Source organism: Triticum dicoccoides, chromosome 6A (genome assembly GCF_002162155.2).
Source record: "Triticum dicoccoides isolate Atlit2015 ecotype Zavitan chromosome 6A, WEW_v2.0, whole genome shotgun sequence".
In the NCBI taxonomy this organism is placed as follows: domain Eukaryota; kingdom Viridiplantae; phylum Streptophyta; class Magnoliopsida; order Poales; family Poaceae; genus Triticum; species Triticum dicoccoides.
Window position 1 is genome coordinate 88,765,109 of NC_041390.1, and position 11,891 is coordinate 88,776,999.

Below are 11,891 nucleotides of genomic sequence, written 5' to 3' on the forward strand. Positions count from 1 at the left end.
GGGCCGAAAACCCCTAAAATACTGCCCGGACGTGACGCAACTTGCGTTCATTGTCGGATTTCGTTCATTTTGGCTGTGGGGTGCCCGGATGGGGCCCCACACGCGCTGCCAAAAGTTGGGTGCATTCCGTGAAACCGCTCAGGTACTTGCTGTGGAAGGGGGTGGTTGCGGTATGGCCGGAGGGGACCCTCGGTCGCACGTCTCCGCTTCGCATCCGCCAAACGTGCTCAATTTTTTTTCACGGGCCACAGTGACCATGCAGGGCACGCACGCAAAAATTTGCCGCGCTTCGAGTCCGTATGAATTTTCTACGATTTTCCGGGCCAAAAACCCCTAAAATTTTGTCACGTCTCGCGTTTCCAGAAAATTCATAAATGTTAATGAATTTAAAACTATTTCAGATAATGTTAATGAATTTAAAAATTCTCGGATTCATAAATGTTAATGGATTTAAAAATATTTCAGAAAATTTTAATTAACGAATTAAAATATCTCACCTTTTTGATTATTTTTTAATTTATTAAATTTTTTATTTCTTAATTTTCATTTTTTTCATCCACCGGGCTTTACTATATGCACATATTTTAACAACATGTGAACATTTCTAAAACACTTTATAAACATTTAGAAATATTTTTGACTTTTTATTCAGTTTTCTTTTATATTTTATGTGTTTTCATGATTTTTTTGCTACAATTTTTAGATGATTGCATACCTTATTTTGTGCTATGTATATTCGATGGAAATTTTTTAAATATATTGTGAACATTTTTATGCATGGGTCGGAAAATTTTCAATTTTTTGTCAAAATAAGCGTTCAATATTTTGCTAATTTTTTGAACAAACTTTGAAGACAAATTAAAACAACATTCGAACAAACTTGATTGAACATAGATATATTTTACATAGTCCATTAAACACTACGGAAACGAAACGAGTTCATCCGAACATAAACGATTCATAGTTCATACTTAGAACATTTAAAAAAAACTACTCCTCCTCGTCGTCGCTACCCAACAGATCGATGACCGCACCGTCACCGCCGTCACCGCCGCCGGCGTCGTCGTCGTCGTCGTCGTCGTCGTCGCTGACCTGGGCTAGCCGCTCCCAGTCGATGTCGTCTCCGTTCGACGACTCTGCCGCCTCCGCCTGCGGGACCACCGGCGGAATCGCCGCTGCCTGGATCGCTGCCGCCTGCTCGGCAGCCTCCCTCGCAGCCGCCGCCGCCTCTGCAGCTGCCGCTGCAGCCACCGACGCCCGCAGGGCGACGAGGTAATCCGTCGTATCGTCGGGATCGCCGTCCTCCCGAAGAACCAACTGCTCCGGCGGCAGTTCCACCTCCGGCGGGGCGGGGGGATCGGCGGTCGCCGGCGCAGGTGGTGGAGGGGCCCGACGGCCGCGTGCTTCTGGACGGGGGTGCGGGACGAGGTCTGCCATGCCGTCGGACTCCGCGAGCCGGCACGCGCGAATGACGGCGGCGTAGTCTTTGCCGTCCCAGAACGTGTGACGGCCGGCGATGTTGTTGCGGGCGCCGGTCCGCTTCTCCTCCGCGGTGGCGCCGGGCCCGCGCCTCGGGTAGCCGTCCTTGTCGAGCTTCCAGTCGTGCGGCAGACGGCAACCCGGCGGCACGAGGAGCCCAAACCGGTACAGCTCCTCTGTCTCCGGCGTGCTCAGGCTCGACGGCCACGCGCTCGGTCCGTCGCCGCCGCCGGTGCCGGAGCTGCTGCCGCGGTGGAACGACATCTCGCCGGCGAGCTTTTCAGAGGTGGATGTGACGACGGGTCGGGGAAGGAATGGTGTGAGCGGCGACGGGCGGACGGGGGTGGTTTTTATACGGCAGACGGCGGGGGCGGCGGGCGGACGGGCAGTAATGGCGACGGGCGGGTGGGTCGACGGCATTGATGCGCACGGGATACGACGGGGCAGCAGGCGGCGGGACGGCAGTCGAGGGCGGCGTTGCGGCAGTCGAGGGGACGGACGGGACGGGACGGCGAGGCCGCTATCCACGCGCCACGACGCGTTTTCCACGGGCGACGCGTCGCGGATTGACCACCGACATTGTTTGACCACCGACGGGCGCGTACGTACGTCGCCCCACTGTACAAAAATACGCCGTCCTTGCGCGAGTGTAAAAAAAAGGCGTCGCCCCACTGTACAAAAATACACCGTCTTTGCGCGAGTGTAAAAAAAAGCCGTCGCCTCGCGCGCGGGTACGTCGCGGGAGCGGGGCTGGGGGGAGGGTGATGGGGAATGACCATCCTACCCTTTTTTAAGTTTTTACATGAAGGGGTATAAGACGATCTGAATCGTTGATGTGTCTAGGGGGTTGTACCGAAGAAAAAGTGTATATATATATAGATAGACAGTAAGAGGCATGTAATGCTAGCAGAATGAATTGAGTGAGGCACAATGTAATATATATATATATATGTATATATATATATATATATATATATATATATATATATATATATATATATATATATATATGAATTCTACTAAAAGGCAAAATGTCGCACATGCACAAGAAAAAATGGTCTATACGACCCTCCAAGACTAAGGCTATTACCAGCATTTCCGACGTGCGGATCATATGGACCATCATCTTGAGCCCGCTGCTGCTCCTGTCTACAACTTGGAAGAGGCAGATGTCTCCGGCCTTCATCCCGGCATCTTCGATCAATTTCTTCCAGTCTTCTCGATATATAGTAGGCCACGTCCCATGGGAATATTTCGTGAAGACCAGCTTCGTGTCCATCTTCATACCTTCCAGCAAAACTTTGAGAGGTATTATTTGGTTGCCCTCTTGTTGGCGCGGGAGACACCTCGAAACATATGCCTTGCAAAAATACTGTTCAGAAAAGAGCGCGCCAGGATGGAGATCGGGTATCAGGCCGACGATTAATTCAGGAAAAAATTGTTCTAAATTTGTGAGCTTTATACATATTGCGCATGGTATCTGAAGTTATGAACTCACCAGGTTTGGATTCAGTATATCATTTTTCGTCATCTTCTGCACAAACACGGGTAATTCGTGCCCTATCTTAGAGATCTTGTACATCACCATCTCCTCTTGTGGCGTATTTAGTTTCTCCCTTTTGGATAGTAGGTAAGAGCCGCAGTGGCAGCCGACGCCGCCCATCTTCATCGCGCCGCAGTTGCAGACGTAGCCGTCGCCGCCTGCATATCAATTCTCACATAAAATTGCAATGTATGTTATGTAATAGTTGCACAAATAATAATAATTAATATAAGAGAAAAAAACGCATGTTTTGCAAATGTGGGTGTAAATTTAGCTCTAGCAGTACGTATATGATCATATGATTAGCACGTTGAATTCAGATCATTAGCGCACAACGTTCAGACTTGAAGAAAATGGCTTGAAAATAGCATTATGTTCTATTCTTTCTTTCTATTTATTTTTATCTAGACAAATACATCTAAACTGGGATAAAGATCAGATCTCTATTAGTAAACACATGTAACTACAATTGCTACTAAATAATGCATTAGGGCGTTACCCAATCAGACCATATTAATAATAGAGAAACGATCTATTGGTGCCATGGAAGATGGCGCTTGCTTGCGGCAAGCCGGCCATTGCAGCATCACCGTTTACTCAAATTTGGACACAGAGGAGATAGAACGATCACAACCAACAGTGCTTCCTGAAGGCGGCAGATGACAACAAGCGGGCGGTGGCAGCGATATTGGGAATTTTATAACAAATCATGTGATCTAGTTGTTGATATATGTAGTTCTGCAATTACACCTTCTATAGTAAATATATATCTGTTGTTCTATAATAATAAAAAATTCATACCTATTAATTTGAGTCGGTGTTACGTTGCATTTCGTTTGCATTGCCATCATGTTCACATGGCAGCGAGCTTGAAACAACTGGCTTAAAAAAATTATGAATTGATTCAGTCCTCTTTCTCTTTGTGTCTAGACAAATACAATCAGGCGTTTATTGAACGAACGTCCAGGCAATATCCATCTAGCAGGATAGAGTTTGCATCATCTGATTTTGGCTAGCGCGACGTGAATGCGTGATTACGAACACATATTGCCAGCACACCATTGGCAAATACGCCTGCACACCATAGCACACGCCCTAGTAGATTCCTTTGACAATTAGACTAATTAGAATTTACTAGTTAGTTGTGAAATTTTGCGGTTCCACAATTCCACCGATGCAATTTGAAGGCATAAATAAACTAATCTAATGCTGAAAGTAAACTAACCCCTTTTTCTTTGGGTTTGGTCGCTCCATGTGGCCAGCCGGCTGGCAGCGCGCTCGTGGTCATGGATCGGCATCACTACGGTTGCCTGTCCCCTTCCTTCCTCAACGAAGAGATTCGACTGATTGCCATCATATTTTTTATATACGTGCATGTACTTCCAGTCCGGCCAAAATTCAATGTGCTTGTACGTGCGCCGTTGGTACTGCATCGGCTATCTAGCATGGCCTTGTGCGTACGAGTGTTCTCCAAGCAGACCAAACGATCTACTCCATGAACCACTCAAGACGTGCGCTACTCGTCGGAAATTAATAATAGGCATACAAGGACACGACCTAGAAGCTTGGAAGATCACTGGAAACTAATCACTGCCCTCGTCTCATCCAACGTTAACATCTACGCCGCCCCTTGCAGCAGTATTGCATTCATCAGACTGGACAAATATTTAAGGATAGGCCATAAGACGAGCGCATACCTTTTTCCCCTGGTGGTGAGCTTGATTGAGTCATGACCGAGACAGGAGATGGGAGACTCGCAGGTGACGCCTGCTGGAAGAAGAAGCACCTGAGAGAACCTACGTGAATCAAACAGAATCGGCTAATAAGCAGGAGATATAATAGAATTGGTTTGTGAGATAACAGTCAGAGCAAAAGTAGAAGGCAATTTCATCTGGATATAGACGGCAACGTCAACTGCGCTCCGTTCGGTTTAGAACGTTCGGGGAGGGGAGGAATCAGACCGAACGTTTCGTTCTTTTTTTTTCACAAGAGAGGACCGAACGAACGATTTCGTTCGTTACGGTCTACCCCCTCCCGAACGCCTGTCTCCCTCCGCTCGCCTTCAGCGGGCCAGCTCAATGACTCCAACAGACCAGCCCAAAAACTTCATTAAATTGAATAATTAAGAAAAACAAAGAGTTATATTTTCTGTAGGCGCAAAAACTGGTACTACCAACAAATAGACAGAAATGGGAAAAAGGCCTAAAAATGCGCTGGACCAAGAAATCCTTCCTTGAAAAAAAAATCTAGAAAATCCATAGTACGCGACAAAAAGTTGCCATGCTCTAATGAACAAAACTAGCATATAATTATGAAAAAGGGTATATTAAAAAAATTACATGATTTGCCATGATGTTCATACAAACTTCATTACAATTGAGTGTGGAAAAAGTTTGCTATGATATTATGGAGAAACAAAAAAATGGAAATATCAGATAGAACAAAAAAGATTTCTACAAAAATTGTCATTGGGGATGTATAAAAATCTGAGCAATGCCATATCAATGGATCAAAATTTCTTAACTTTGCCATCTTTCAATATACAAATGTAAAAAAGCAGGAAATTTTCACATGGCAAGTTAAACTAAAATTTGCCATGTGAATAGAAGTATTTTTGCCATGGCAAAAATGGAGTAAAATTTTCCATGGCAAAAAATGGATTAAATTTTGCCATGGCAAAAATGGATTAAAAATTGCCATGGGAATACAAATATATATACCATGCTACATAGTAAAAATTTGTCATGTTCCGGAAAATGTAAATTTTCCATCATATTTAAATTAAAATTGCCATGCTCTTTACAATAAATTTGCCATGGAAAAATAAACTAAAATTTGTCATGTCATTAAAAGTACGCTGTGGCAAAAAAATGAAGTAAATTTTGCCATGGCAAAAATGGTGTAATTTTGTCATGGAAATAAATTAAAAATTGCCATGGCTACACAAGTATATTTGCCATGCTACATATTAAAAAAATTAATGTGTGCAAATGTAAATATATATAAATGAGATATATATAACATAAGATCATCTGCCTAACATATTAAAAAATGGAAGTGAGTCTTTTTTCCCCCGGCCCTCGCGTCGTCCTCCCCAGGGCGACTCGGGGGCGACTAGGGTTTCCCCACGCCGCCACCCCCTCAATCCCAGCCCCTCCTCGCCGCCACCTGAGGGGATCGACAGGCAAGCCTGCTGGGTCGTCGATGAAGGTGGCGGTGAGGTGCTGCGTTGCTTCGTGCCCCCGCGAAGGACCCGGAAGCCGGGGCGGCGGCCCCGGACGGCGAGGCGGCGCTGCCTCCGCGACTGGCGGCGCGCGCAGGAAGAGGTGGCCGGCATCATCGGCTGCCCGGGTAGCAAGGATACGACGGGCGGTCACGGCGCGGAGTTCCTCTGCCCCAGATCTGAAGGTCAGGCGCCCTCCTCCCCTGCTCTCTCCTCCCCGCCGGTCGTACCCTTCTGCGACTCTGGTCGCCAGATCCGGTGCTGGTGGGGTGCGGGTGCTCAGGTTCGAGCCCGGGGGAAACCCTTGGCCGGTCCTCCGGTCACGACGGCGACGGCGTGTGCGCGCGCCGTGCCTCTTCACCCCCGTCCCAGACCCCGGGTGAAAACCCAAAACCCGTCTCGGGTTGGCCGGCGGCGGCGCCTAGTGCGTCGCGTCCTTGTTGGAGGCGCCGTGTTGGCTGTCTGGTTCTTCGGGAGAGGGATGAGGTGGTTGGTGGGCGTTCGGCGGCTGCGAGGCCAAGTTTGCGTTTTTCTGTGGAGGGTGTTCGTTCCTGCAAGAGTCCTTCTTGCGGCCATGGAACGGGACCTGGTGCTCCCCTGCTCCACCTCTTGGCCTCGGCAGCTTTCTTCTTCGGCGACCTCCCGACGGCTATCCTTCTGCTCTTGGTTGTTCAGGAGAGGTGGTAGTGCAACTGTGGTGTGTGCCTGCGGCGTGGCGAGGGCTGTGCAACTTGTCTGTGATGGGGATCCGGCTGGCGTCTACTCTAGTTCTCGGGTGAGCGCCAACGATCCGACGGTGCGGCGCCTTCGAGCCTAGGCGAGAGGAAAGGGTTCCTCTTCGGCATTGGGAGCGATGTTCTTCCCTTGCCCTTGGGTTCAGACAGTTCACACCTTTCGCTGGCCTTCGGCTGATCACCGAGGCTTCTCTGCTGCTCCTCTCTCTGTTGCCTATGTGCAGTAGGTTTCGACACTACTAGCAGGGCTCTCCATGTATTTTCTTTCTGATCTAGTGTGTGTTGCATTGTTAGTTGTTCACTAAGCTCCATTGTATCTTTCGGTCGCTATCGCTTTGGTGGCCTTGTGTAATCCTGACCGGTTGATGGCTTCGTTAATTCAAAGCCGGATTCCCCTTGAGCCTTCGTTCTAAAAAAACATATTAAAAAATTAAAAATTGGAAACATGGAGGAGATCGTGCGAGGCGTGGGGCTGGCGACTTCTTTCGATGGAAGGGGAGGGAACGAGCGAACGAAACGACGTACGTTGGTATTGGTCTGAAGGCACACATGGCAAAGCTAGCTTGACTGATGGATTGAATCTGGCATAGCGTGGCTAGCCAACAGGTGGATTGATTGATCGACGAGCAACACACGCACACAGACGGGCATGTGTAACATATTTGTTGTTTGTACTTTTTCAACTCATGATGATTACAAGGTAGGAGCTACATGCATTTATATAACATAAGATCATCTGCCTAAGTAGAGTTAGGATTTCTATACTACTTTTTTTGTTGAAGAAACCAGCTTTAGACTGGTGTTTCATTGATTTAGCAGAAGGGAGCGACAAAGTGTTTCCAATCAAATGATCAGGTGAATGAGAGAAATGATCAGGTGAATGAGAGAAAATTACAGCGGATCACTGGGGCACTCAGCTCCCAGTAGAGTGTGATCAGGGCGATATCTCACGTCATGTTCCCGAAGGGCTGCTCTATGCATTTGGCCCCTGCTAAACGCCATTGCTCCATGTCCCGGCGGCATGCCTCGACGATGTGTCGCTCATCTGGCTGTTTCCCTCTGAAGATGCAAGAGTTTCTCTCCAACCATATGTGCCACGTAATGAGGGCCAGCATCGACGATTCCTATACTAGCAAGCCGGTGATTTTATTGTTTTATCTAGATTCATTGTGCTATCAAGTAGTTCTAACCTAGCTGTTACAGGATTCACCGATTTAGTCCTTATTTTGCATTTCCATTTTTAATGGATGGGGTGGATTCTAAAATCTCATATTTCAGTTAGTTTTTGGTTGGTCAGCTTGAGTGGTAGGGTCCGTTTGGATGGAAGCCAACGACAACCCTGCCAAAAAAATTGGCGTTGACTGAGGACACAGGCAAGCGTTTGGATGGCTGCCCAAATTTCTGATGTAGCCAATTTTTTGGTTAACACATTTAGTTTTTCTGCTAACCGCAGGCGATTCGGTGGCGGCGAAACCTTCCGCTAAAAAGTTGGCATGCCTAGTGTTGGCAGGGCGGCTGCATGCGCTATCTAAACAAGCTCGTATTCTCTCTTTTTTTTGTCCCAGATGGTATTTCATATAGGCCAGCTTGCTATATTATATAAGATACTTCATATAGGAGGTCAAGCGTGGAAAAGATAGAATTTTCGGCAAGTCGAGAATCATGTTAACCAAGCTGTCATCATATTTTCCTTCCTTCAAAATGCTCCAGGAAATGTTAGTTAACATGCCTCTGAATGTTGATTGTCTTTTACATAATTTGACTGTTTATGTAGATTTTGGTTTTTTTTGGAACGAAGGCTCAAAAAGAGCCCGATTTTGAATTAACAAAGCCATCAACCGGCCAGGAGTACAAGACTGCCATTTACAACAAGAAAGAAGAAAGCGAAAAGAAAAAGATACAATGTGCTCAGCAGAACAACTCGAAGGCAAAGAGCACACACCACTCTTGCCATCGAACGACGCAAAGTCAAGAACTAGCTAACCTACGGAGACGCCAGGAGGAGGGCACCGCCATTCATGATTTGTGTCGCTGGCTGCCACCAAAGGGATCAAACAGGGCAAACATGATCTGACTCTGTCGCCGCAAAGGGCCCCTACCCTACCACCCAGGTTCGACGGGTGCCGCACCGGCGGCCAACGGAGTGATTCACCCTAGAATCCAAATCAGAGTGCCCCGGCTGCCAAAGGAGAGGCACAATGGACAGACCCACATGAAACGGAGAACCGATCCAACACCATCGTCGGCAGGAGCAAGGCAAAACACCGAACGAGAGTTATCGGACGCAGACACTGAAACCTCAGAGAAGGCCAAATGGATGCGACACCATGCCCCTGGTCAAGGATAGGAATCGCCACACCGAAGGCCTACCGCCGGCATGGAGGCAGGGACCCCAATCCCCTCGAACCAGCGGCTGGAACCCTCCGCACCTGGACCAGAGAAGGATGTCGTTGATGAAATCAGGCCACCACATGCCACCCTCGAACCACACCCAACTCCACCACCACTCGAGCCATCCCCGAAGGACACCCTCAGGAAGGAACACGCCACCAGAATGCCGTTGTCGCCAGGAAAAGGGGACCTGAGGCTTTCACCTGAGCTCTTGGACGGGATGGGAGGAGGAGGAGTCTCACCGAAGCCTCCAACAAGGTAAACGACACACAAAGGCGCCGCCTTCGGTGTGGCCGCCGCGTCGGCCAGGGGTTTCCCCCGGATCCGCCCCCAAGCACCAGATCCGCTCACCCGGCGCCAAGATAGCGACCATAGCCGCCAGAGGCCGAGATCGGCGCGAATCGGAGTAGATCGAGGTTGAAGACGCCACTTCTCCAGGGCGCAAACGACTGGCGAGGAGTCACCGCACCAGCCGACGCCCGCCGCCTCCGTGCCGCCCTCACTGCCAGGGAGGCGGCCCGCCTGCACCCGCCGACGCCACCCGCAGCACAGGCCACGTCACGCGCCACCATCCAGGGGCCGCCGCCCCGAAAGCCGAGGCCCTCCACACAGGGTGAAGCCGCCGAGATCCCCGCCGCCACCATCATTAGAGCCGCGCGGGCTCGCCAGGGTGCTCTGTGACACCACCGATTTGACCGTACACTAATCATACACGCAAACATGTACGATCAAGATCATGGACTCACGGGAAGATATCACAACACAACTCTACAAATAAAATGAGTCATACAAGCATCATATTACAAGCCAGGGGCCTCGAGGGCTTGAATACAAGAGCTCGATCATAGACGAGTCAGCGGAAGCAACAAAATCTGAGTACAGACATAAGTTAAACAAGTTTGCCTTAAGAAGGCTAGCACAAACTGGGATACAGATCGAAAGAGGCGCATGCCTCCTGCCTGGGATCCTCCTAAACTACTCCTGGTCGTCGTCAGCGGGTTGCATGTAGTAGTAGGCACCTCCCGAGTAGTAGGAGTCGTCATCGACGGTGGCGTCTGGCTCTTGGACTGCATCGTCTGGTCGCAGCAATCGGGTATAGAAAGGAGGAAAGAGGGAGCAAAGCAATCATGAGTACTCATCCAAAGTACTCGCAAGTAAGGAGCTACACTACATATGTATGCAATGGTATCAAATGAAATAAGGGTATCATATGTGAACTGAACTGCAGAATACCGAAATATGGGGGGATAGCTAATCCTTTCGAAGACTACGCTTCTGGCCACCTCCATCTTGCAGCATGTAGAAGAGAGCAGAAGGTAAGTTCACCAAGTAGCATTGCGTAGCATAATCCTACCCGGCGGTCCTCTCCTCGTCGCCCTATTAGAGAGCGACCACCGGGTTGTATCTGGCACTTGGAAGGGTGTGTTTTATTAAGTATTCGATTCTAGTTGTCATAAGGTCAAGGTACAACTCCAAGTCATCCTGTTACCGAAGATCACAGCTATTCGAATAGATTAACTTCCCTGCAGGGGTGCACCACATTTCCCAACACGCTCGATCCCCTTTGTCCGGACACACTTTTCTGGGTCATGTCCGGCCTCGGAAGTGTTGGGGAACGTAGTAATTTCAAAAAAATTCCTACGCACACGCAAGATCATGGTGATGCATAGCAACGAGGGGGGAGAGTGTGATCTACGTACCCTTGTAGACCGACAGCGGAAGCGTTGTGACAACGCGGTTGATGTAGTCGTACGTCTTCACGATCCGACCGATCCAAGCACCGTTACTCCGGCACCTCCGAGTTCTTGGCACACGTTCAGCTCGATGACGATCCCCGGGCTCCGATCCAGCAAAGTGTCGGGGAGGAGTTCCGTCAGCACGACGGCGTGGTGACGATCTTGATGTTCTATCGTCGCAGGGCTTCGCCCAAGCACTGCTACAATATGACCGAGGTGGAATATGGTGGAGGGGGGCACCGCACACGGCTAAGGAACGATCACGAAGATCAACTTTTTGTTCATGGGGTGCCCCTTGCCTCAGTATATAAAGGATGGAGGAGGAGGAGGCCGGCCAAGGCAATTGGTGCGGCTAGGATGTGGAGTCCTACTAGGACTCCAAGTCCTAGTAGGAGTCCACCAAGAGGGGAGGAAGGGAGAAGGAAGTAGAGGAGAAGGAAAGGTGGCCGGCCCCCTTTTCCCTAGTCCAATTCGGACTAGAGGGGAGGGGGGCGCAGCAGCCCCTTAGCCCTTTTTCCTCTTCCCACTAAAGCCCATCAAGGCCCATTGCTTCTCCCGTAACTACCCGGTACTCCGAAAAATACCCGAATCACTCGGAACCTTTCCGATGTCCGCATATAGTCGACCAATATATCGATCTTTACGTCTCGACCATTTCGGGACTCCTCGTCATGTCCCCGATCTCATCCGGGACTCCAAACTCCTTCGTTACATCAAAACTCATAAACTCATAATATAACTGTCATCGAAACCTTAAGCGTGCGGACCCTACGGTTCAAGAACAA

The 11,891-nt window shown here is 49.0% G+C and overlaps 1 protein-coding gene across 1 annotated transcript in view; it reads right to left on the minus strand.

Annotated features, from left to right (window-relative positions):
- The window catches only part of LOC119319120, a 22,331-nt gene extending 19,603 nt beyond the window's left edge, over nucleotides 1-2,728 (minus strand). Inside the window, exon 1 of the mRNA XM_037593614.1 lies at nucleotides 2,570-2,728. Coding sequence (XP_037449511.1) covers nucleotides 2,570-2,665 — 96 coding nt within the window. The 5' untranslated portion in view covers nucleotides 2,666-2,728. The remainder of the gene's footprint in view (nucleotides 1-2,569) is intronic.
- Between the last annotated feature and the right edge of the window lie 9,163 nt (nucleotides 2,729-11,891).